Source organism: Sorghum bicolor, chromosome 10 (genome assembly GCF_000003195.3).
Source record: "Sorghum bicolor cultivar BTx623 chromosome 10, Sorghum_bicolor_NCBIv3, whole genome shotgun sequence".
Classification (NCBI taxonomy): Eukaryota; Viridiplantae; Streptophyta; class Magnoliopsida; order Poales; family Poaceae; genus Sorghum; species Sorghum bicolor.
The window spans coordinates 57,256,504-57,283,972 of NC_012879.2; the positions used below are offsets into that span (position 1 = coordinate 57,256,504).

Consider the following 27,469-nt stretch of genomic DNA (forward strand, 5'->3'; position numbering starts at 1 on the left):
AGAACACAGGGGAAGAATTCATGGTAAACATAAACTTTTATAGAACAGAAGTTAAGAATAGGTTTACCCTAAATAAGGCAAGAACTTGCTCCAGCACATGCTTTCGAATGTTCTGTTCATGGAACAAGTCAAATAAACACTCAATGCAGTCAGCATTGTGTAAAACAAGAATTCTTCCATCTATCGATATAGTGACATATTCCATAAAGAGGCTCAAAGCTAACTCTGTACATATAAGAGTGTCCTCAGTTCTGCCTTCAATATTTTTAAACTGAGAACCATCTTGACTAACCATGACATTAGAACAAAGAAAATTACTGAAGTTTCGTAGCTCTTGTGCCAGACGGCAAGCAACCTTAAGGACTCTTGTAATTACATCCAATGATTCAAATGAATCTAGAGTATGTTCTGTCGCGAGTTGTAGAATAACACGAAAGCTTTTGAGAAGAGTGTTGACTGCCAAAGGATCAGAAATGCAATGTTCAAGTGCATCTAGCAGTGCCGTGCATTCTGGCTACAATGAAAAGAAAAATAAAGTAGAAGAGATCCATAAAGAGATTCAGAACAAAATATGTGGTGTGTTCGAGAGAAAAAAGAGCAAATTACTGGCGATTAGACACTGAGCCTACAATATTACATTATAAAAGACAAAAGTTTTACCGTGTTATATGTGTTTTCATTGAGTGTTGCAGCAAACTCCAAGAAGGAAATAGCTTCCACTTGAAGAATGTTAACATCGCTACGATACAAGCTTTCAGAATGAATAGATATTCGGTTACTGTTAACATCACCATTTTGAATATTTGTAACAGTGTGAAAACGAGTGTCTTCTACAGATGAACCAAAGTAGAAAAAATTCCCTGAGAATATCAGGTCCCATACACCTTCCTCTCTAAAAGCTGGGAGTAGAGCTGGTGTTGAAATAAGAATTCTTTTGAACATGCGAATCACATAATATTGAATGGTCTTCACAAAAATCCTGCAGAATGAATTCAGGAAATAGTTCGTACTTTGTACAGTAGTAGCTGCTAAAAGCAGTTGCAGTTGACTATAGGGTTCAGAAGATTAATAGCCAGCTAATATTAACTAATATGTTAGAGTTGCCATTGATAAAAACTGATTGTTCTAACAAAGTGTCATGATGGGAAAATGTGTTAAACTCCAAAGGGTATATTTCCTTTGTGATGAAACAAAGCATCTTAATATGAAGCATGATAGTTAAATATTCTAGTTCAAAGGGATATCCATGAATACATTAAGAAAAAACTCACTTTATGTGGTCTGGCAGCTCAGTTTCCTTGGTGCACGCTCTGATACATAGAAAGACGGTCATAAGAATCCTTATGATCCATCTCACAGATTGCTCCAGGTAAGCCAATGGGATGGATAATACAATTTGGCTGACAGCTATTTCATCAGAACAGTGTCCAATATCCTCTGAAGGAAGAACAAAAGAACAAAGGGCATTGCTCAATTTTATAGAGTAGTCATTCCATTCAGTTCTGTCAAGAAAATAAATTAGACCGGAGGCAGAATCTAGTGTAAGTGAAGCTTTGGTATTATCCGTTTGACGATGGAACTTCTGAATCATAAATGCTGGCCAACAAATGCAGTTTGCGAATTTGTGTACCCGTCCATTTTCACATAAAATCTGCAAATTGTTGACGTTGCCAAATCTAAACAGAAGTCAAGGACCCAACAATTAGCTAGGACATCAATGCCTCCTATGACATGACCAAGAATCTACCAGAATTATATATTAGCAGAGTTTATTGATATTCTGAAAGTTGCAACTCATGCTAAGACCACATGTCATAGGATGAGTTTGCAAATACTGTATTTGGAGCAGAAGTATTTCATCCCTATAAAAGTACATTCATCTATTCTTAAAATTAAAGGTCTATTTACCATTATCTATCTCAAGAAATGAAAGGTGCATTCATGTATTCTTAAAATAAAGGATACACTGCCTCACTCAGAGTTTGCAAATACTGTATTTGGAGGAGAAGTATTTCATCCCTATAAAAGTACATAAATGTTAGAACATAAAAGCTGCATGAAAAACAAGCAGGCAAAGCCTATTGGACTAATTAAAGTTGAAAACAACCATAAGGCCCGAAAGGATTGTGATTCTCATACATTGCTACGGACCTTTTTATTCGAGAAACGGTAAAATGTTCATTATGAAATTAGCATAGTACCATACAGTTAGTTTGCATAATGTCAAAAGTCAAAACACAAATTGGAGGGATGGAGTCCTCTGTAACTAAATAAACACCATCCTAAACAATAAAACCAATATATAAAAGAGAGAAACTATATGTGCAGTATCCAAAGAGTATTGTTCAAATTTTTAGCCATTCTGCACCATACGAGATATCAATTATGTGAACAAAACCAAAGAATAAACTATCTTTTTGAAGCTAAAATTCCAAAATAGGAATGTCACATTCAAAATCCAAATTTAGCTATGATGCAGAAATAATATTTATGTACCAAATTCAATTATCAGACTAGTTTAGTTTGGGTATAAAATATGAATTTAATACTACCAGACATTTTTTAAACGTAAAATACAACAGGGGAAGCCCCCACTGTAAAGTTTTATTTAAAACTAAGCGAAGCCCAACAACTGAATGAGTATGAACAAGGAGAAAAATTGTACAAGAGAAGGAAATGAGTTAACATTCGGGCAAATTCAAATTTAATACCATCAGATTTTTCACTCCAAGTATTTTGCAAAAATTGATTTTTCTCAATATAGAAAATCATTGGTCAATAATGATCTTCAAGTTTATCCAACAAATTTGTGATTCTATGCATAAGAAATAGAAGAGGAAATGAAAGCACAAGATAATAAATAATGGTAAACCATGGTGCTAAAAAATGCACCTTTCATTTCTTGAGATAGATGAATGCATCAAAACTGAAAAATTACTAGAAGGAAGTCCAAGTCCATCCAATAGAATTTCTAGCCCACCAATGCTTCTCAAATGATTCTGAGCACGGGTACCAGAAACAGTTGATCGCAGAGCGCACAGAGTAATAAAATGGAGTGAGAGATCAATGCACTGCTCTTTCAAATTCAACCTTTGAACAACACGTAATAGTTCTGCAGTATCATTAATGATTTATTTTAAATAAGGGTATAAATTGAATAATAGCACATAAGATTTTCTGATAAAAAAGAATGGGCAATACGGTGGCGCCATTAATTACACAACCTCTTTATTAGTACTTTTCATAATATGGAGACTAGAAATTTACTAAAAAGGGACAAAGAAATGGTCCTAATTTACTACACGCATAGTGAATCTTTTTCTTTTTCAGTAAACAGGCCTATATGACAACTAGTAGGTACTATAGCATCAACACAATATACCCCAAGGCCCAAGAAATGAGTATCCCAATGATGATCTAAAAGAAATATCCAGAATCATATTACATAAGTCCAAAATAAAACTAAAGATAACTTTACCTACTAACCAGTAGACACCACTAGCTTCCATCACAAGAACAATTGCCTTCTGCTGCCAATGCCGAAGTATATCAGAAATGGTTCTAGCAGGAGAGCTAGACGTGACTGCAGCCAAATGGTTGTTTGATGGGGTATGCTTTATGGTCTCCACAATATGGGGAATCCTTCCAACAGTTATTTCCAACTTCATGAAGTTTGAAATTATGGTGATTATGCTTACAAGTATATTTAGCATCAGCCTAGCATTTTCCACCACTTCATCTGAAGATTGGTCTTCTGCAGCCAACAACCTGTTCAAGTTTTTGAGCTGAGCAACAGCAGCTGAATATACCAAAAAAGGACGCCAATGAGATATAATCCATTAAAAAAGACTCACAGATGTTAGTTAGAGAATTGAGAAGCTATGTATAATGATGTACACTTCACTGAATAGCAAAGAGGTATATATACAATGAGGTCGTGAGCCTTACAGCTCAAATCCCCATAAAAGAAAACCAAACTCATGGTGGATTCAAAACATGGAGCCTGAGCTTCTAAGGGTGGTAGAAAATTAAAGTGTGCGTGTTAGTTATGAAATTAGCAACTTGAAGTTCTAAGAGTGTACTTAACAGGGTATAGTGTTAATCAACTGTTCAAAGTGAGGGTGAATACATGATTTGGAATTATTGCTTAAGAAATACATGATATATAATTGTTAACATGAATAAGCAGGAGAGCTGAGTCATTCCATTAAAGAAGAAGGGTTAAAAGGACAGGACAAGAATCCAGTCCCACACAGTTCTTAGAATGGGTGATCAGCACCTGACAGAACTCCTACCTTTTAGTAGAGAAGTAATCTTCTGTACACCACCATAGTAGCTGAATACTCTACAGTTATGCAAGGAGCGAGTCAGAATTTCCAAACACTCCAGAACTTGCAATATTTGTGAGCTTAAACCCAGGTTATTTTGTTGCCCTGAATGATGATTTGTAGGAGATACCGGACTGTTACCACCTAACCAAATATGATTTAAATATAAGAACAGCTGTCAAAAGCAAAATCCATATAATTAAAAACAAACAATATAGTCTATTTCTCATTCATAAAGTGAGCATTCTGCCAGATATTGTTCATTCAGAAAATAAATTCTAATAAAGTCTTTACACAAAGTCACATTGATTAATGCTCAACTTGCTCAAGCATCTTTTCAGAGCCATAAAAGCTAACTTATTTTCAAATTAGTAAAGGTTACCTCTAATGAACTACATTCCACAATGCAAGATTGTGTTCAAGGGGGGAAACACCAACACACCACAACACAACTGCAAAGTTAGCCGCAAGTGCAATGGCTCAACAAGATAAAGCAAAAGTGTTCAACAAATAGAAAAAATGTCAGCATTTTAGCAATATCCTTAGACTACCTCCTCCTTATTCAACTACTTTAAACTTTAAAGGCATATAAGTAAACCTAATTTTACTGAAAGTTCCATCATGTTATGCCACTGAAAGTTCCATCATGTTTTGTTTCAGCATATTGTATATTAATAAGGCCTCAAGCCCTGAAGGGCATAAAAAGAAGGAAAAGTTGGGTTTAAGGGATTTCAAGCTTTGTGACATTTGTTGTGGATCATGGACACAACAATATTATGCAAAATTCTGATTTGATGAGCATTAAAATAAAATAATGTCAACTCAGGTGTTTGTAGTTGTAGCCCTTAAGCTGATGGCAACAGTTAGGTATAGGGTAATTTAGTCATTTCATCAGTCTTCTCACAAGTCACAACCCTATGAGCAGTATATATTACTCCAAACTTTCAACGCTTGCAGTGTTTGCTTGCAAATGGGCACAACTTAGCATTGTCCACTAGCAAAAACAGGTTTGTGGGAAGCAAATTTCACAAAACTTTGATTTTAAGAAGCCAAATTTGTCCAAGAAGAGCATTGTAACCATGATCAAGAAAGAGTTGTTTCGTGAACATAGAATGGAAGGTCGGGAGATTTACCACATGCAAAGCAGAACTAACAAGCATCAAAATTATGAATTTAAAAATCACAAAATATTGGAGGAATGTCACAATAAATAGCCACTACAGAATAAAGCTGCTTACTTTCGGTAAAAGTTGATGTAATTAGAGAAATCTCCTGAATCAGAATAAGAATGACCTCAGAAGGATGGCCGCAAGAGCATCCTACAACTGTTTCATTATTTTCTAATTCTTGGTCAACCAATTGCTCGGTTGGGTGTGGTCCCCAATCTCTGAATGTCTCTACAAATTGTAAGACAAAAATTTGAAGAGAATTTTCCTTCTCGGCCTGTAAGAGCACAAGATGTAATACACCATAACTATATAAAGTGGTTGCATAAAATTCTGAACAAATTGCCAGCAGAATAGTTGTGTACTGCAGCAGGTTATGTTATCATGAAGCCAAAACATATATGTTATTTACCATTAAGTAAATATCGGGTTATTGCATTTAAGGCATTGACTTTACATTTTTGGAAGAAGAAAATAGCATAATAAATCATCATCATCATGTTAAGGCTAGTTTTGGGTCAAAGTTGAACCAAACTTCAAATTTGAGAGAAACATATATTGTTCAGCAAAGATTAATCTTTGCTATAGACAAACAAACTCTAATCATGGTGCCCAAAATGCTTACCAAGCATTAACACAGACTATTTTAGTCATTAGACTTAGTTAAAGCCCTAGTTTGGTTTTGGATAATTGATGAAACCCTAAGTACTAACCTCTATACTAAGTGTGTGTAGACTTAATAAGGTTGGTACATGCCAAGTGATGGAGCAAGTGATGATCATGGTGATGATGGTGATGACCACAAGATGATCAAGTGCTCAACTTGGAAAAGAAGAAAGAGAAAAACAAACCCTATGGAGATCAAGGCAAAGGTATTGCTTAGGGTTTTGGTTTTAGTGATCAAGACACCATAGAGGGTGTGATCACATTTAGGATAGATAGCCGTACTATAAAGAGGGGAATTCTTTGGCTAAGCGGTTATCAAGTGCCACTAGGTGTCATTGTTCATGTGCATGCATTTAGAACCTAGTGAGCTAACTTAACTCCTTCGAAGAAAATGATTGTGAAAATGCTAACACACGTGCACATGTTGGTTTACACATTGTGGTGTCGGCGCTTTTCGAGAAAATGAAGTGCATATTTTCTATTGCGCCGGAGGGAAATTTGGTGAAGTCGCGGGAGTGTTTCTCGCTGAGAAAACACTCACCGGACACTGGCTTAGAGGCACCGGACGCTGTGTTTGAGCATCCAGTGTGCAGACAGTGCCTGGCCCAGCTAGGGTAAGGCACCGGACGATAGGCACCGGACGCTGGCTTGAGCGTCCAGTGGTGCGCGTCCGGTGTGCAGGCGTTTTGTGACCCTCTCTGCGCATGGGTCCGGTGAGCACCGGACGCTGAGGGTGCGTCCGGTGGCTTGCGTCCGGTGAACCTACGAGTTTGCGGAACTCTCTGCGCATGAGTCCGGTGTGCACCGGACGCGTCCGGTGCTAACTTGCTCAGCGTCCGGTGCTCTGCAGGTTACCGTTAGACTCTGACACGCGGCTGATGTTGGAGCACCGGACGCTGGTGTTGAGCGTCCGGTGCCCCTTTAAGAGCGTCCGGTGACCCCGAGTTTTGCCCAGTGAAAGAGCCAACGGCTCTTTTTGTTTGAGGGGCTATATATACGTGTTTGGCCGGCTTGGGGCTTACACTCTTGGCATTCTAACATACTTGACATCCTTGTGAGCCTAAGCAAACTCCTCCCACTCATCTCCTTCATAGATTAAACATCTTTGTGAGATTGGGAGTGATTCCAAGTGCATTTGCTTGAGTGATTGCATCTAGTGGCACTTGGGGATCGATTTGGCTCCGGTTTTCTTGTTACTCTTGGTGGTTGCCGCCACCTAGACGGCTTGGAGCAGCGGAGGAGGATTGGCACGAGTTGGTGATTGTTCGTGGCCATCTCCCGGTGATTGTGAGAGGTTTGTGCCTACCTCGGCGGAGAGCCAAAGGCAACATTAGTGGATTGCTCGTGTCATTGAGCTACCTCACTTGTGGGTAGGTTCTTGTGGTGTCCTAGTGAGGACGAGGTTCGTGCTACACCTCTTAGCCACCGAACCACCAAGTGTTGGTCGACACAACGGGGACGTAGCGTGTCGGCAAGCACGTGAACCTCGGGAGAAAAATCGGTGTCTCAGTTGTGTTTGATTGGCATTCTCCCGGTGCTTGGTTGTTTATATTGGTGATTGGTTCATCCCCTACTCGGTGGTATAATTATCTCATCCACTCTTTTACATTCCCGCAAACTAGAGTAGCTTACTTACTTGTATAGAAACTTTAGGTAGCTTTCTAGTGTAAGTAGTGACATAGCTCTTGTGTGCCTAGTGATTATATCAACTAGAATTGTTGGATAGGTGGCTTGCAAACACCCCATTAGAGCTAGAGCAAAAAGCTTCGCTTTGTTATTTACTAACCTCTTGCTCTAGTGAGTTTGTAGAATTTGTAAATAGGCTATTCACCCCCCCCCCCTCTAGCCATATTAGGACCTTTCACTTAGCCTACGACTTTTAAAGATGTTTGTTTGTTCAAACAATTTGTGTTCCTGTCACCCCCTAAGTTATGCTTGGATGACACTGTTACGAACCTTGGAAATCTAAGAGCATGCCGACTCCTAAAGTGGAGATGAGTATATATAGCATACTAGAGACTACAGAGCCACATGGGCCTAGGCCATATAGGCCTATAATATAAGAGCCATTTAACATCCCCCTTCAAACTCAAGGTGGAAGTGGAGGATTGGAAGCATTGAGTTTGATCAAGTGAAGTTGATGCTGCTCTCGAGTTTGTGCTTTAGTGAAAAGTCAGCAAATTGCAGTTCTGAAGGCACATACTAGAGAGAAATAGTTTTCTATTGGAAATGAGACCAAGTAAAGAAGGCACCACACCAATATGCTTTGTAAGTTCATGCTTAACAAGATCATTGGCAATTTGTATGGCCCCTGTATTATCGCAGAGAAGAGGTGTGGCAACATCACAAGAAACACCAAAATTAGCCAACAACAATCGAAGCCAAACAATCTCTGTAGTAGTAGTAGTAGCAAGGGCTCGAAGTTCGGCCTCCATACTAGAACGAGATACAACTGCTTGTTTCCTAGACTTCTATGCGATAGGAGAAGAACCAAGAAGAATGCAGTATCCTATCATGGAATGTTGATCATTTAGATCACTCGCCCAAGTGGAGTCCGAGTAAGCATGAAGCTAAAGCGAACTATCATGTGCATAGAATAGGCTCTGAGATGATGTCCCCCGTAAGTATCACAACACACAAAGTAAATGTCCAAAATGAACAGAAGTTGGGTCATAAACAAAATGACTCAAAATATGGATAACATGAGCAATATCCAGCCTAGTGACAGTGAGATAAACAAGGCTGCCCACAATGTGGCGATATCGAGATGGATCCTCAAGAGGTACCCCATCAGTGAGATGAAGTTGTAAGTGAAGATCCATCGATGTAGCAGCAACTCGATTATCAGTGATGCCTGAACGAGCAATAAGATCCTATATATACTTAGACTGAGAAAGATGATATCCTTTGGTGGATTGCTTGACCTCAATGCCTAAGAAATAGCTGAGAGGAGCCAATCGTACATTTGAAACTCAGCACTAAGTTGTTTGTTCACATAAGAAATGTGATCCTCATTATCACTTGTAATCAACATATCATCAACATACAGAAGAAGTAAAGTACGACCATGTGGTGACAAATGAACAAATAAGGCTAGATCATGATCACTAGGTGAAAAGCCAGCAGTTTGAATAACAGATACAAAGCACTCATGCCAAGCATGAGGGGGATGTTTGAGGCCATATAAAGCACAACGAAGACGACAAACATATCCTAGAGGAGCAACAACACCTGGGGGTGGTTGCATATATACTTCTTCAGTCAAATCACCATGAAGAAAAGCATTCTTGACATCCATTTGAGATATGGGCGAAGAAGAAGCAACCACTGCAAGTAACATACGAACCGTCGTCATATGAGCAGCAGGAGCAAATGTCTCATCATAATCTAGACCTTGGGTCTGCTGAAAACCTCTGGCAGCAAGATGAGCTTTATATCGCTCTATAGAGCCATCTAACTTGGTCTTAACTTTGAATACCCACTTGGATGTAATTGGTATCATGTGTGTTGGTAATGGAACAAGATCCCAAGTGCCCTGACGATCAAGGGAAGCAAGTTCCTCAGTCATAGCGAACTACCATTCTGGAATACAAGAAGATTCCTGATAAGTGGATGGCTCATCAACAATAGCATTGACATGAGGAAAACCATACTTTTCTGTAGGATGAATAGAGCTGTGATCGTGAAGAATATATCGTGAAGCAGCCTATAACTCATCAGAAACAATAGATGACTCATCAATAGTATTATTATCAGAATCAGTAACAGCGAGCTCATCAGGACTGGCCAAGGTGGTAGAACTAGAAGGAAGTTGTGTAGTGTTTTTAGGATGATGACTGAAAACACGGGTAATGGGTAGTTCAGAAAAAGATTGTGGTGGTGGTGGAGTTGTTTTAGGAGGAAAAGGTGGTGTGATGGAAATAGGAGCAGAAGGTGTGGAGGCATCATTGCTAGATGAAAAAGGAGGAAGACACAAAAAGGAGGTGGATTCTATGGGGGAATACGAGGGCTTGGTGGATGGGTTATAAAAGAAAGGACGGTCCTCAACAAAAGTAACATCACGAGAGATGTGTATGCAACGGGAAGAAGGGTCATAGCATTGATAACCCTTATGTTCAGGACTATACTCTAGAAAAACACATTCAACGGACTGTGCAGTCAATATAGTGCGCTCATGAGGGACAAGCAAAACATAGCATGTGCATCCAAAAACACGAAGGTGGTCATAGCTAGTAGGAGTACCATAAAGTACTTCACCATGGCATTGATCGGACAGCTTGGATGAGGGTTGCCTATTGATGAGGTAGACAGTAGTGGAAATAGCTTCACCCCAAAAATGAGAAGGGAAAAAAGATGAAATCAAAAGGGTGCGAGCTATGTCTATGAGATGGCGATGTTTTCATTCAGCAACACCATTTTGAGCATGAGCACCTAAACAAGAGAGTTCTGCAAGGGTACCCTCAGAGGACAAAAAATGGCAAAAAGCGACAGACAAATATTCACCCCCCAGAGTTAGAGCGTAGAATTTTAATGGGAGTAGAAAATTGTGTGTGAACCATTTGAAAAAAACACTAATAAATGGAACACAACTGCTAACGATGTTTCATGAAATAAACCCATGTATAGCGAGAATAATTATCAAAAAAATGACATAATATTTGTGCTCACCCTTTGTAGCAAAGGGTACAGGACCCCACACATCTGTATGAATAAGATCAAATGGTCTAGCAGACTGAGAAACACTAGAAGAATAAGGAAGTTGTATTTGTTTGCCAAGTTTACAACTCTTACAATGAAAGCTAGACTCAATAGATGTATGACATAAACAAACTTTATTTATCATGGAGGACAAACGGGACCTACAAAGATGACCAAGATGATGATGCCACTTGGCAAAGGAGGCGAAGGATGATGTAGCGGATGAGGCATGAGCTGTAGATGTAATAGATGAAGGGAGACGTAGGGTGTCTAGAACATAAAGGCTAGAAGCACCTTTACGGCGATGACTAGTCCCAATCACTTCCCCGCTGCGACGGTCCTGAATAAAACAAGATGAGTCATCAAAACCAACAAAACAATTTTGGTCGATGGCTTGACCAGCCGATAAAAGATCCATAGAAAACTGAGGCACAAAAGAAACATCTGGTACACAAAAATGATTATTGCAAACTGAACCCTGATGAGTGATATGACAAGAAGTATCATCAGCACCATTAGTGACCGATTTGCAGGCAACCAGCTGGGACTGATCGGATGTCACATAAAAGGAAGCTCCAGAATCAAGCACCCAGGATGAAGGAGCACTGACAGTTGAGGAAGAAGCAACACAAACAGTACCACTAGCTAAACCTTTAGGGGTGGAAGAAGTACCACGACCATGAGCAGCATGACGAGCACGAAATTCAGCCAACTTCTTTGGATGCTTAGCAAAACAATTATCAAAACTATGATTAGTCTTGCCACAATGCTTACAGGGTTCTTTGGATGCATTGGTCCTCTGATGAGAAGCTGCCAACACACTGTGGGGGTTAGGCACATAAGAAGACAAGGCCTGAAGACGTGTCTCTTCAGCAAGCAAGTTAGACGATGCCTTTGCCATGGTCAGAGTAGAAGATGTATGAAGCAATCTTGTACAAGTAGAATCAAACTTTGCCCTGACTCCCATGACAAATATGTAGGTGAGAAACTGCTCAATAAATGAAAGTGTTGTACAGTTCTCGCCTATAGTACACCAAGGCACCATAGAGATCAAAGAACCCATCAAACGATCAAAAGTAGAATAATACTCATCAATGGACATATCCCTCTATTCAATAACATAAAGCTACTGCATGAGAGTATGTTGAAGAGCACCACTTTCCTGAACATAGTGTGCCTTCAAATAAGACCACATGGGTTTAGCTTGCTTGAATTTACACAAACTCATGATCATGGTGGGTTTGACACTATTAACCATAGCAGTCATAACTTTTCCATCATTGATTTCCCAAGTTTTGATGGCAGAAGCATTACTATTATCAGACTTAAGAGTTGGTGGATCATCAGTCAAATGAAAGTAAAGACCATGACCCCCTCAATGCAGTATCAACGGTAAAAGCCCACTCTAAATAGTTCTGTCCATCTAGTGTGATATTGATGACATAGCAGAATGATGAGACTGAGACTGAGACATGATGGATAACTCCAGATAATAGTAATAGGAGACAAATAAATAGCAGGAATATCACCACAACTGAGCAATTGCTCTGAAGACAGGCAGCATGTAGGCTGGTGGAGTCCAGCGGGTGTGAAGGCAGGCAGCTGGGGTCAGATCGCATCCACACATGAAGACCACACACGCCTGGAGCAGATCCCCGACACGGACATGGGATGAAGTCGTTTGCACACGTGGAAGACTTCCACGCGTGGAGGAGTCACGCGCTTGCGTGTGAGGGCGAGGACCCGCATGCCTGCAGGGGACATCTGCGCGACTGCGCCTGGAGTGGAGGACGTCCGCGCCTAGACCTGCGCACCTACAGGGGATGTCCACATGTGGATGTGTGCGTGGAGGAGTCCGTGAAGGCGAGGACCCCATGCATGAAGTCTCTTTTCTGCGTGTGAACTCGTGCAAGAATGATGATGTCGATCGAGTGGCGACAGAAGATACCAGCACACGGCGACGGGCTGCACGATGACGGACGGCACGATGACGGGCCGTAGGAAGATAACCGACGCGACGACGGGTCATGCGGAGCAGAGGAATGCACGATGACAGATCGTGCAAAACAAAGGTTCCAAGGAGAAGAATTGGATTCCAAGGGGAAGAATTGGATCACGGGCGAATTAGATCAGGCAAATCCTAACCCTAATCCTTGGCTTTGATACCTTGTTACAAACCTTGGAAATCTGAGAGCATGCCGACTCCCGAAGTGTACATGAGTATATATAGCATACTAGAGACTAGAGAGCCACATGGGCCTCGGTCATATAGGCCTATAATATAAGAGCCATTTAACAAACACATTACTAAGTCATCCCATGGATAACAGTCACATGGACACTAAAATATATGGCTAGTCCTTTGTTCCTCTTAGGCTCTTACATTATATTGAAGTATGGAAATAACTAGGAAATTTTTAGATTGGAAATATGTGTCTAGTTTAAGATCCTAACTGTGAGCAGAACTAGAAGGAAACTGCCAAGCTTTCAGAAAAGTACCTTATCAAGTGCATTCTCATAATTCTTCCAAAGTACATTCAAGGCTCCCTCCTCCAGACTACCACTGAAACCAGATAACAGAGCATGAGAAACATTCACACAATCAAGTCAAGCACCAAAAAGAAAAGGCTACAAGATCTTATACAGATTTATTTATAGAATTAAAATCAGCATGCAGATGCTACACCTGTGCCAAGCTAACATTAATAATTTGCTTAATTGGCAAGGATTAATGTGATTTCCCATGAGATGCATTCCATATACCCATCTTACTCATCAGAGAAGAAAAGGAGTTAAAACCAAGCAGCCCGACAATCATACAATTCTTTGTGTTATTTGGTAGGAAAGACTCACAGGCAAGCTTAACTTTGAGGCTACATGTGGTTTACTTTTATCTCAATCATTTTTAGATCAAAGGCTTTGCACCCAGCTTATATTGAAAGCTGAAAAGGCACCTTTTGTATCTGAATCATGACTAACATCAGTATTTGGTCACAACAAACAAGTTTTTGCTACCTTCAAGGATGAAGAGTGCAAATGGCTTGCCACAGGGACAAATAAACTCCAGTAGTCTACATCAAAATGATGTTGCAGCTGCGGATTAGAAATAGTCATTTGGTCTTTGTTTTTAGGATTTATGGTTACTTGAGAATTGAGATGATGTTGTACTTTTCTCGTTTGTCAATCTCACATGCACATATACATTCATTTTTCGTTTCCTTTCCTTCTGTTGTTTGCAAAGCCATGGTTGCACCGGTCAGTATAAGTAGTTTGTATAGCCATTCTTAACTAATGGGTGGATTGGTTCAGGTAATGGGCATGCTAAACAACCCATAATATTACGGTAATTCTCCATACAGGGCGTCCGTCCGTCCAAACGAACCCGTCCACGTTGCGCACCGCGCACCCTGCGCGTCCCGCCTCCAATCCTTCATTAATTATCGTGATTTTTTCAATTAATTTTCTCTAGTCACGCGTGGGAAATAGCTCACTTCATCTGATCAATCACTAGTCATAGGAATCCAAACATGCATACTTGCCACTTAATTAGTACTCATGCCCTGCTACATCACATCCCGTACGTGGTCTCCACCACTTTCCTAGTGTGCATGCAGTCTCAAAACATGGGCGACTTTGGCCATGTGGAATTTTTTCATCGAGACATGCAATGCTTAGTATTTTTTTAAGGATGCATGTCACCAGTGGTGTGTGTATATGCACATACATGCATATTAAAATGGAAACTAATTTGTGTGTGGATGAACTCAGCACCACCAACCTCTGTGTCACTCCATGTCATTGAGTTCCATGTTGAATCAAGGTCTTTGTATCCCATGTGTTTTAAAATGTATGTTTCAGGTGAATATTGTAAAAGTAGATTTGGTATTTGTATATGTTGCAAATGGCTATATATGTATGTTGTGATTGTACAGTTTCATCTGTTTCAAATGTATATTACAAGTGTGTTTATCCCGTGTTGCATATGTTGCAATGGTTGTACACGTATGTTGCAATTGCATGTTTTCAACATTTCATCCGTTTTAAATGTATGTTGCAAATGTTTTATCTGGTGTTGCATATGTTGCAGTAGCTATACACGTATGTTGCAATTATATGTTTCCCATATTTCATCTGTTCATACATATGCTACAAGTGTTTTATCTAGTATTTCATACGTTGTAGTTGTATATGTTTTAAATGTTTCAGCTATTTCAGAAATATGTTGTAAGTATTTTATGTAGATGTTGCTGATGTTGCAGTGGCTATGCATATTTGTTGTAATAGTATGTTCCAAATATTTTATTTATCTTAAACATACGGTGAGAAGTAGTTCATATTTAAAATGTTTTTATAGGAAGTTTGCGAAGCAGCAATAGACGGGCATGCCTAGGCGCGCAGCAGCAGTCGCATGGGGGTGCGTGTAGCCAAACAGCGAGCCAGCAGCGCAGCAGCAGGCGTGTGCATCCCAGCAGCGGCACGCAGCAACAGCACACGCGCATAGGCGTGCAACAGGATCTTGCGCATGCGGCCACATGTACCTGTATTGTACGTGTCAACACTCTTGACATGCAGATGGACGTGCTCACTAGTATCTCCATCTCACCGTCTTCTATAGAATTAATTAATTAATTAATAGCACTTAGCCAGTCACTTTTTTAGGAACTTGCATGCTGCTGCAGCAGCAGCATGTGGAGACAGAGTAGGCAAACACGCACGGAATAAATTATAGAAGAGCGGAGAGTTAAAGAAAAAGGCGCAGCAACCTACCCGTACTCGGGCGTCCGAACATGGGCTATCCGACAGACGTCCGGGCGCTAGCTCTGCCGATAATATTAATTTAACAATTTGGAGCCAAGCTAATATATGATTAAACTATCATCTTGAAACGAAGCCCCACTGGCTCACTGCCACTTCGAACCACTAATGGTGAGTTTCAAGTCACCGGCACAACATTCTCCAACGGATAACTCGAATCTCGCGCAATCACGACGAGCATGGGAGATTATGTAACCCACACAACCACCGCGCTACGCAAGTCGCGTCATGTATAACCTATGGGAATTGAGAGTGCCAAGGTGAATGAGCGAGTGCAATCATTGTCGCGCATACCTGAAGACGACGCGCGGGGTGGGCGCATCGTCGAAGTCGCTGGCGGGGAAGGAGGTGGTAGGCGCCGCATCACCGCCCGGTGCGAGAGGAGGTGGTGGTGGTGGCGCCTTGCGGAGGTAATCGGCAACGCCGCGCACAATGTTCATCTCGCATCCGACCAAAAGCCTAGCACGGCATCCTCGCCTCCGCCTCGCCGGTCGCGAAGAGAAAACCTAGCTGATTCGAATTGGGCCTCGACGATGGGGATCGCTTAGGGGGGAGATTTGCGAGGACGAATGGGGAATTCCGTGTGTGATTGTTGGCATGCGCACGTCGAGCTCGCCTATGTTTAGAGTGTGAAATGGGAGGATGGAGGAGCGATCGGAAGATAGTAACTAGGAGTGGGAGAGGGCAGGAGGAGCTTGTGGTTGGGAAGGAGACGAGGAAGAAGGAAGAAGTTTAGGGGGTGCTTTGCAAAATGGTCCAACTAATCCGACTGTTAACTATTTTAAAACTGTCTGCTTCTCTTGCACGCTTGCGCCTTTTGTGCCCAACGCTACATGGCTATGAAGGTTGTATGTATGTATTGTTCGTTTCACACTTTGGCCTTGTTTAAATCTAAAAAGTTTTTTTAGATTTTGACATTGTAGTAAAACTGCACAATTAGTTTTTGTTTTCATCTATGACCTTGTTTAGTTCACCTTAAAAACTAAAAAAAAATTAAGATTCTCCATCACATCGAATCTTACGGCACATACATAAAGCATTAAATAGATAAAAATAAAAATTAATTGCACAGTTTGCCTGTAAATCGCGAGATGAATCTTTTGAGCTTAGTTAGTCCATGATTGGACAATATTTGTCAAATAAAAACGAAAGTGCTACAGTACCCTAAATAAAAATTTTTGGAAACTGAACAATGCCTATATTTAAGGCCTTGTTTAGTTCACCCAAAAGCCAAAAAAATTTCGAGATTCTTTGTCACATCAAATCTTGTGGTACATGTATGGAACATTAAATATAGTTAAAAACAAAAACTAATTATACAGTTTGCCCTGTAAATCGCGAGATAAATCTTTTAAGCCTAGTTAGTCCATAATTGGACAATATTTGCCACAAACAAACAAAAGTGCTATAGTGTCCGAAAACTTTTCATTTTGCCACTAAACAAGGCCTTAATGTCGCATGCATATATCGTAAGATTCGATATGACGGAAAATCTTGAAAAGTTTTTGGTTTTTACGGTAAACTAGACAAGGCCTTTCTTCAGTCTTTCTTCAGCATCTTCGGTTCATTCGAATAGATGAGAAATCTGACGGTGTATGCAACGAAAAACAAAAATCAGGTAACTATGAATATTATCATTATCATCATCAATGATGTGAGCGAGGAAGCGAGAAAGCTTCCCATACAACAAATCCACCGGGAATGTTTTAACTACAATTGCTAAATAATATATGAGCTGGTTGATCATCAGCGCCACAAAACGGAACTCTGTTCAGCAATCTGAACACCCCAATTATCTCTGTTCAACAAATCCCTGGAAGTTCCGGCCACCCCTTCGTTGCCAGAAACAAACAAGGTCTTGCCGTCTTGGGTTCAGGGCTTCAGCTTCAGAGAGGCCTCGTCCGGCGGCCAGAGGCCCGGCCGCAGAGCAGTGCGTTCTTGGGGATCGGGTTCTCGTCCCGCCACGAGTTCGCTGGCGAGTAGACGCGGAGGTAGAACTGCTGGCCGAGGTACTGCCTGGCCCAGCTCTCCGACCTCACGTTCCACATCCCCACGTTGTCCAGCGGCATGTAGATAGCTGTCCATGACTGAGGGTACACCTGAAAACATGGCCAGCGTAAAACAAGTGAACATCCATGGCTGTTCAGACATCAGAACAATTTCTTAATCGACTTCTTGTTATGGCACCGCAACAGCGCTGTTAAGGGAACTGCATATCCAGGTATATGTAGATCAAGGTGAAATCACACATGGTGAATGACCGGTTTGAACAATACCTGCAATGTGTACCGAGCAATGGCGTCTCTAAGGTTGTATCCCTGACGACTAGCCGGTGTCCACTGTCCTCCATCCATCCTGATCATCCAGAAACAAACAAAATCACATCAATCTTCAGTCATCCGGATCTAGCTATACAAAACATATAAGGATCACCAAGAATGGAACTAGTAGACGCACCCGACGACCCAGAACGCGTAACCGTCAATGTGCCACGACTGCACGAAGTTCTCTGTATTTTGAAAGACGATCTCAACATAGTCCCGCATGTTGGCCGCCATGACAGATGTCTGGAGGTAAGCACCGCCACCGGTTGGGTTGTCGGGCATGCTGCCCAGCGTGAAAACCCCTGGGATCTTGTAGAAATCAGCAACTTTAAGAGGGGTGTCAGCCGGGATGAAGGAGATGCTGTTGACTGCGTATCTCAGCTTGCCGTTGATGGTTGCCCGTGAGTTAGCGAGTATGATGGTCCTTGTGGTGTTGACGAGGCCATAGTGGTAAGAACCTTGAGGATTTGGCCTTGGTCCACTCGCTGTCAGATTCCACCTGTTCAGAAGGTAGGCAACAAAATATACCAAAGAGTCAGGGAAGACAAACCGCATGCGTTCTCAATGTGACAGTAATGTTTTTTTGATGAAAATTGTGACAGTAATGTTGTTATGGTATGATATCCAAAACAAAGTTTCAGAGCAAGCAGATTACTGAAAGGATTGTGACGGTCTTACCGAATCGATCTAGCCTGGTTGAGAGAAAAATCGATCTCAACTGTAGGCGCTGCGGGAGGTGGTACTGTTGCAGCACCATTTGAATTGCTGTAGTGGAGGATGGCAGTGGTGGTGAGGACAGGGGTGGTAAAACGAGTGGAGATAATTATGGAGTAGTCTGCAGGTGGCTGATCAGCAGTAACAAGGAACGAGTATGATTGGCCTAGATGGATGTCGATGGATGTGTATGTGCTCTGCATGGTGTGAGACCCCTCCACCTCTACCAGGAGCATGGAATGGCCTTGAATCCTTATATTCACTGACGTTGCAATGCCCACATTCGACACCCGAAAACGATATGTTTTCCCTGGCAAGATTACGTAAAGCAACTTTAGCACAACTCTGTCTATACGAAGATTACTAATAATTACCAGGCATTTCATCTGATGTACTCGATTCTATAGTTTACCTTGGTCTACTGTAAATCTGTTGCCATTCCAGCCTTGGCCATTAATAAGAAGGCCATCAGGCAACGGCAGGTCATTACCACTATCCAAAATGCCTTTCAGGTCCTGCGGGGATTCATAGTTGCAGTGTTATTAGCAGTGCACCAAAATGGGTGGTAAGATGCAATGCAGGATACTTGGGGATGTAAACATACAGTGTGATTGAGCTTGAACCAGTCACCAGCTAATATGGTGAAATCACCGGCAGGTGGGTCAAATGGGACAGGGATCCTCGGCCGGCTAAGAACCCTGATGCCACCATAACCACCGGCTGCCTTGTGAAATAGAAGGGAAGGGAAGTAGTAGTAGGTCCCGATTTGGTCCTTGAACTGCATGTTGTAAGTGAAATTGCCACCCGGAGGGATGGGGCAGTTGGTACCATACACGCCGTCTTGCCATGAGCTCCTCCGCTGCTGAATTCCTTGCCTGCAATGTAGAAGAGTAAAAAAAAAAGAACAGTTAATCCTCAAAAATTAACATTGATCCACAACATCACACAGTGGTCCACGGTCAAGTAGCCATGAGATTGATGCATTTAACATTCAGTATAGTCAGTCCACAGGTAATATGGACAATGTGCATTTGCCTTAATGTGGTAAGCCATAGCCACTCTTGCCACTCTCTTAAGGCAAAAGAAGCCATAGATCGCACTAATGTGCAAATGCTCAATGCTAAACAACTGGAGGCCCACTGATCTATCATCTATGGAAGCTCGCGTTGTTTGTACATGTGCTCTTTGCATCCTGGATCTGGAACGAAAGCGAAAGCACAAGTAAAAAGGGGGGGGAGGGGAACTATAATAAGGATACAGATTGGGCGGATATTAATATATTATAAATAGTATCAGATTCCTCTACTAGCTACTCTCCATGACATGAACGTGACATGCAGTAGCAACAAAACAAGCGGTGCAAGGCAACCAAAGATTCACTGCTGTGCCTACTCTATCCAAGGAAAATTTTTAACTGCAAACTTGGACTTGAAGGCCGGACATGTTTCACTCACTCAAGCGTAGTCCATGTCTGAACAGATACCGATCCCACTAGTCTCACGAACGACACAGCATGTGCCAAGGAGTTGGCATTTATCCCGGGAACGTCAGGAAATAGCATTTCCAGCGAGAAAGAGAACAGAGGTAACAGTAAGACTCAGAGCACGATCTGGATCACGCCGCTGCAACTACAAATCTGGAGTTCTGGAGCACCGACTCAGGGCGTCCAGCTGAGAAAAGAGCCGATCGACCAGTTGCATTGCATTGCATTGCATTGCATCCTAGAACATTCAGATGGAAGCATGCCAATCTTGAACAGGCAAGAGTTTTTTGAGCGAGACAGTAAAAATAAAAAGAAAAAAGAAAACAGAGTACAAGTGGTAACAGGAAGTTGCTGCTGGTGCTAGGAGGAGGAGGAGGAGGTTACCAGGAGAGGAGGAAGGGGACCGGCAGGTTGTTGAAGACGTTGACGATGATGTTGTCGTTGGTGACGGCGTCGATCTGCGGCCCCGGGAACTGGCCGTTGATCAGTATCCCCTGCATTCGCAGTCACATCACATTCACATTCACATCCACGCGGCCATTGCCGAATGCAGGCCGAGGCCGGACCAAGGTAGAAGAACAGAGGCAGTGCGTGCGGGCGTACCTCCTGCTTGACGCCGAGCGGGTAGATGTCGCCGAAGGTGACGTTCCAGGTGTAGAACCTGTAGGGGTCGTCGGCGCGCGCCTGCAGGAGCAGCGAGCCGAGGAGGAAGAGGACGACCAGGAAGAGGGGCGCGGGCGAGGAGGGGGGCTCCATTCTTCTCCCCGTCTGTGGTACGGCGCTACTACACTAGCTAGCACTGCTATCGCCTCGCCGCTCGGCCTTATTAGCTGGAGGGCAGGAGCAGGAGGACGACGCGGCACGAGCGGCAGGGGTCAAACAGTGTCAGCGAGGGAAGGGACGGGACGGGACGGAAGGAGGGAGGAAACGGGGATCTGCTGCTGCTGCTGCGGCGAGGGGTGGAAGTGGAACCGCGTGTGGGAGAGAATATAAAGGAGGGCGGTGCAGGTTTTTGCCCCGCTCTGGATCCGAGGGGAGGGGTGGGGGAGTGCTGTCTGACTGTCTGCCATGGCCCATGGGCCATGGTGCTCGTGATTTCAGGGGGCGGGGTGGGGTAGTGGCATGCAGGAGCTGTACCGTACGCGCCAGCGCCGCTACGCCTACGCGTGTGGTGGGGGAGACGGAGATGGCAGGCGGCAGCGCGCGCAGCCTCAAAAACCCGAGCCAGGGTACGCGTTGGATTCTTTACAGTGGACACTGGTCAGTGGGTAATCTCGGTTTATTAGGCTTCGTTCACGCGGCGAGCAACGTGCATGGTAAACATTTTGGCTTCTCTGGTTAAAACTAATCCATGCATGAGTCATTGATTATTCAGAATAAATGCAGCATGACCTTAAGGTATACTCTTGGTGTGGTGATTATTAATTCATGGATATCTGTTGCATTTCTTCTTTTAGATTAGATTGATGGATGGAGCTAGATATACATACTCTCTTCTTTGTTTGACTCATTGATGACTACAAGGTATCCACCGTCCTGTATTTCCTTTGGTCTGCGTTAGGGTGGGCAGAGTTCTTCACTTAGGAGTAATTGATAAATTCTTAAATATATCCATAGTTTTTCTTTGTTGAAACAATTGATGAACCTAGATATCCACCACATTTTTTTTCGTTTTATTGACTGATGACATTAAATATATTCATATCTCCTCTCTATCTATTTGATTATTATAATGATTATGTATCCACTGCTTCCATTTTTCTGGTCAACCATAGGATAATGCAAAGAATATCCACATCTCTCTTGCCACGTAAGCTTGACACAAACCTTAGGCCTTGTTTAGATACACCCAAAAACCCAAAATTTTACAAGATTCTCTATCACATCGAATCTTACGGCACATGCATGGAACATTAAATATAGATAAAAAATAACTAATTGCACAGTTTACCTGTAATCACGAGACGAATCTTTTAAGTCTAGTTACTCTATGATTGCACACTGTTTGTCAAATAAAAACGAAAATGCTACAGTGTCAAAATCCAAAAAGTTTTTAGATGTAAACAAAGCCTTAATACAACACATATTCCCTCCGTCCCAAGAAGAGAGGTGCTATGGGATGTATGTTGGTCATTTTAAAAAAAATAATTAGTTTAAAGAAAATATTTGTAACATTTGTATCACTAAATAAATTTATTATAAAATATAATATATAATTTATCTAATGATACTAATTATAAGTTATAAATACTACTATTTAGTATAGGTCTTTTTGGATTTTCAAACTTAGTGTTGTACAAGAAAAGTAATTGTAATGGGTTCTCTAATAACTAAGACAAAAAAAGGGTAAAAGTAGAGTTCAGCGTGAAGAGTAAATGGTTCGGAAGAGCTCTTCATCTATACTGGCTAGGGCAAGATTGGGTGGAAGAATCCAAACCTTGCACGGGTGTGGAATTACCTCGCAAAGAGCTCGACCGGCTACTCTTCAATGTATCAACAAAGGTCACAATTGGTAATGGCAAAAAGGCTCACTTCTAGCACAAAAGTTGACTAGACGGTGAGGCCCCAAGACATCTAGCGTCCCACTTGTTCGAGCTAGTCAAAAGGAAAAACAAATCAGTCAAGCTTATATTTGAGCAACGGCCCGACCCGCCCCAGCATGGCACGGGCCCATGCTAGGCACGACCTGATAGGGCACGGGCCAATATGACCCGTCTAGCCTCCATAGGCCACTGTGCCTGCCTAACGGCTCAATAGTCCATGTGGGCTAATTTTCAGGTCGGACCGGCTCGAAGAGCACAAGGCCCAATAGTCCATCTGGCCAGCCCATAGCCCGCTATATGAAAAACCCAGACTTAATATAGAATTCAATAAAACATAAGTAAATCACATTCAAGTCACATACCTTGATAGTTCAAAATTCACATAACACAATATACTCCACAAATCATATTTCACATGCCAAAAATCAGAAGTTTCACAAGTCACAGAACTTGGCACTTCAAGTTTCACAAGTTCCCTGATACCGGGCGGACACTGTGTCTGCTGTTAAAAGCGAGCTGGGCCATGCCGCCTGGCGGGCCAAGGGGTCGGCCCAAGCACGACCCGCTACGTGCTTCGGACTGGCACGAGCACGGTTGGGATCCGTATCGTGCCGTGCTCGGACAGGGCCAAATCGCCATGCTTTAGGCCGTGCCTTTGGCCCGCAGGTTGCATGCTCAACTTAAATCAAGCTAGAACTTTGAAACAATAGCTGTTTCGATCGCTAAGTGGTCGAATCACCACCACTGTCTAAGTCGAGGATTTGATCGATCTCCCTATGGATAAGAATCCAAAACATCCACCTCACACCAGGCGTACGAGACTCCATTGTTTGGAGATTGACAGCTGATGACACTTACTTCACCATATCAACTTATGGAATTACAGTTTAAGAGTTGCTATGGGGGCTTCCGAAGCAAACTCATATGGAAAGCTAATACAGAGAACAAGTGCAAAGTGTTCGGTTAGATTCCAGTGAGCGAAAAAATCCTCACAACGTATATACTACAGAAGAAATAATGGCCCCATCAAGACCACTGCTCTTTGTGTAATGGACTGCTTGAGATAGGACTGCACATGTCACTGCTTTGCCCATTCGCGAAAGCAGTATGGAGCTTCATTCTATCATGGAAGCACTTTGATGCCCTACCATCTCGGGAACTGGTCCATTTAATCTTAGGATAAATCATTTGCAAGCAGGGTCTCAAAATCCAAAAACCGTTTTTAATTTTCCATCACATCGAATCTTATAACACATGCATGGAATATTGAATATAGATAAAAAAATATTAATCACATAGTTCATTTACAATTTACATGATAAATCTTTTGAGTCTAATTAGTTTCATAATTAGATAATAATTATCAAAGATAAACAAAAGTGCTAAAAAATTTTGAATCTAAACAAAGCCTAGGTATTGGTACCATCACAGGATAGTAAAACCGAGTTTGGGATCGGGACCTAATTATTGGAGCTTGGAGCGCGGGGGGTGGGGGCCGTGGGGGGCATATGTGTGCGTGATTCGGTGATTGCCCTCCCGGCCGCGGTCGGGCCGGGCGATTCCCTCCGTCACCGCAATGGCACGGCGTACGCACGCGCACACATGACACATCCGCAGCGCGCGCGTGAGAGCCGCATGTGGGCGGGCACGCCGAGGATCTCATCGCCACTTCGCCACGCATATGCCCCGCCCCGCCTAAAGATGTCAACGGGGTCCGCGATCCGTAACCTGATGGGTATTTACTCTATTAGAGTATCAATATAGAGTGAAACCAGTACCCATGGATACATAAATGGAGCAAACCCTTCACCCATTGGGTACGCGGGTATGTGGACGTTCTAGTAGTCCCCATACCCATTTACCCATGGGTAAAAAAATACTCAGCCCAAAACTAAAGAAGCCCACCAACCACCACTCCACCGGCAACCCATACACTGAAACCCTATGTAGTGCTAGCAAAGTACTATTCTCTACTACGTGATTTATATGGACAATGAACTATTATGGTGTTGTGACTAGTGGTTGCAGCAGAAATTATTATGTTACTATTTGCTAGGTATATGGTGAGGTGGCTATGTGACGATGCTTGTGAATGGCTATGTGACGATGCTTGTAAATTGCTACTACATGACTGGTGCTTGTGAATTGCTGATGTTTGGCGGGTATGGGTGACCCGTCGGGTCTAATTTACCCATCCGGGTATGGGTCTGGGAAAATTCCTCCACCCATCACTGTATATGAGGATACCCATAGTGTTATATTATTGTCACGGGGATGGGTCTGGAGAGTTCATACCCGATGGGAATTTACCCATTGCGAACACTAGCCCCGCCCCACGTTATGTCCCCCGTCTCGTCTCCCTCCCGGCCAGTTGCGCCCACATCACATGGGCTGGCTGATGCCCGAGAATAGAAAGAAGCAAGCAGGTCGATCGCCCACGCTCCTCCTTCCACCTCCAGTCGCCACTAACGTACTTGGAGCAGAAAGCCGGCGGCGAAAGCAAAAGGCTCCCATGCGAAGCCGACGGACCTTGCTGTTGGTTTTGTTTTATCTGCTGCTGGTTCATCTCAGCGAGCGACCGTCCGACTCCGATCGACGCCGGCACGGGTAAACAGCTGCTACCACGGCGAGCCCGTTGCACCGACAAAAATGGAGCGGTATCCTTCACCGACAGGGGTTCAAATGGGTAGGTACGTGGGAGCTCCGCTGTGAATGTGACTCTGATTATTATTGGGGGACAGGCTTTCCCGATTGGTTGAAAACCAGCACCGGTGCGAGTCTTCGGGCTGGCGTCAGCACCAGCAACAGTGCCACCACAGTCACACACACGCTCACACTGTAGGCTGCGCATTCAATGTAAGGCCTTTTTTTTATTTAACGCAGTTTAGATTGGAGATGGAAATTTTTTAGAGGTCACATCGGATATGTCGGAAAGATGTCGGGAGAGGTTTTTAGAAACTAATAAAAAAATAAATTACATATCTCGTCAGAAAACTACAAGATAAATCTATTAAGTATAATTAATATGTCATTAGCACATGTGAGTTACTGTAGCACTTAAGGCTAATCATGGAGTAACTAGGCTCAAAAGATTCGTCTCGCGATTTCAAACAAAACTGTGTAATTAGTTTATTTTTTATGTATATTTAATGTTTCATGCATGTGTCCAAAGATTCGATGGGATGGATGAAAAATTTTTATGTGGAAAACTAAACAGGGCCTAAAGGCCTTGTTTAGTTCACCCAAAATTCAAACAGTTTTTAAGATTCCCTGTCACATCGAATCTTACGGTACATGCATGAACCATTAAATATAGACGAAAATAAAAACTAATCACATAGTTTGACTATAAATCGCGAAACGATTTTTTTGATCCTAGTTAGTCTATGATTGGACAATATTTACCATAAACAAATGAAAGTGCTACAGTAGCGAAATCAAAAAAAATTCACATCTAAACAAGGCCTAGTTCCCCCAAAAATCAAAATTTTTTCAAGATTCACCGTCACATCAAATCTTGTAGCACATGCATGAAGCTTTAGATATAGGCCTTGTTTAGTTCCAATTTTTTTGGGAAATCGACACTGTAGCATTTTCATTTGTATTTGACAAATATTGTCCAATTATGGACTAACTAGACTCAAAAGATTCGTCTCATCAATTCCGACTAAACTGTGTAATTAGTTTTTATTTTCGTCTATATTTAATACTCAATGCATGTGTCTAAAGCTTCGATGTGACGAGGAATCTGAAAAATTTTGCAAAATTTTTTGGGAATTAAACAAGGCTATAGACGAAAATAAAAACTAATTGCACAGTTTGCCTGTAAATCACGAGATGAATTTTTGAGCCTAGTTAATCCATGATTTGAATAATATTTGTCAAATAAAAACAAAATGCCAACCTTCACGAATTGGCTCCAGCCCACACCACTTCCGCAGTTTTACAAGCCCACCTCCCCCCACACCAGCTTGTGAAGAAAATCTCACCCCGTTTCAAGAGGCCCATAAGGCCCATGTGTTCTAGGTTTTCTGCGCTTCTACGCTCGCGACGCTCCTCCCACAGGTTTCTTCTTCCCGACGCCGCCGCCGCCAGGGAGACTATAAAAACCAAAGGCCGCACCAAGCCTGTCTCATCGTCTTCAAGGGTTCCAAGCCGCCGCCGCAGCATCGGAGCCGCCATCAGATTAACCCTCTCTACCCGTTCTTTTTACTGTTTGCTTTGCTTTGGTTTGGTTTGGTTTGAGTTGTTTGCATAGATCGCAGCGTTTACAACAGATTTGCGCTTGCCCCCTTATTTTTTGTTTTCGTTTGCCATGGTTGCGATTTACGATTCGAAAGATCTGTCCTAGATAGGATACGTTGTTGCACGGTGCTAACCCCGGGCTTGTCGGATCTCTACCCTTTGAAGAAGGAAGCCCCAATGCCTGTGCTAGATCCACCATGCCATTCAGTGTTGCAGGCCCTGACGAATCTCGTGATTGGTCTGTGTCAAAGCAATGGATACATATGTTCATAGCATTTCAAAATCTCTTTGTGATGTTTTGTTTGCTGGTCCGCTTGAATGGTGGCAATGATTTGACAGTTATCCGCGCTTCTGATCTAACCCGTGAAGCAAATGGAAAAATAATGGTTGAATTTCTTAATATGAGCCGTCCAATGATGTATAGTCACCAGCCTCTTCCATTTTTGTTGTTTTGTATGCATCAGAATCATGTGATTGATTGATTGAT

At 42.4% G+C, this 27,469-nt stretch overlaps 2 protein-coding genes across 2 annotated transcripts in view; both read right to left on the bottom strand.

The window, feature by feature from the left end:
- LOC8083211 (BEACH domain-containing protein B) overlaps positions 1-16,246 on the bottom strand; it is a 37,761-nt gene extending 21,515 nt beyond the window's left edge. The window contains exons 1-10 of the mRNA XM_021449044.1: positions 15,968-16,246; positions 13,358-13,421; positions 5,567-5,771; positions 4,296-4,472; positions 3,479-3,799; positions 2,893-3,112; positions 1,966-2,019; positions 1,272-1,676; positions 661-979; positions 68-514 (exon numbers count right to left, since the gene is read on the bottom strand). Of these exons, the coding sequence (XP_021304719.1) occupies positions 68-514; positions 661-979; positions 1,272-1,676; positions 1,966-2,019; positions 2,893-3,112; positions 3,479-3,799; positions 4,296-4,472; positions 5,567-5,771; positions 13,358-13,421; positions 15,968-16,113 (2,358 nt within the window). The 5' untranslated portion in view covers positions 16,114-16,246. The remainder of the gene's footprint in view (positions 1-67; positions 515-660; positions 980-1,271; positions 1,677-1,965; positions 2,020-2,892; positions 3,113-3,478; positions 3,800-4,295; positions 4,473-5,566; positions 5,772-13,357; positions 13,422-15,967) is intronic.
- Positions 17,286-21,165, bottom strand: LOC8083212 (L-ascorbate oxidase homolog). The gene is made up of 8 exons (XM_002438810.2): positions 20,798-21,165; positions 20,579-20,688; positions 19,316-19,586; positions 19,124-19,226; positions 18,676-19,021; positions 18,131-18,496; positions 17,950-18,028; positions 17,286-17,772 (listed from the first exon to the last, which is right to left on the bottom strand). The coding sequence occupies exons 1-8, from the start codon at positions 20,948-20,950 to the stop codon at positions 17,560-17,562; spliced, it is 1,641 nt and encodes a 546-aa protein (XP_002438855.1). The 5' UTR covers positions 20,951-21,165; the 3' UTR covers positions 17,286-17,559.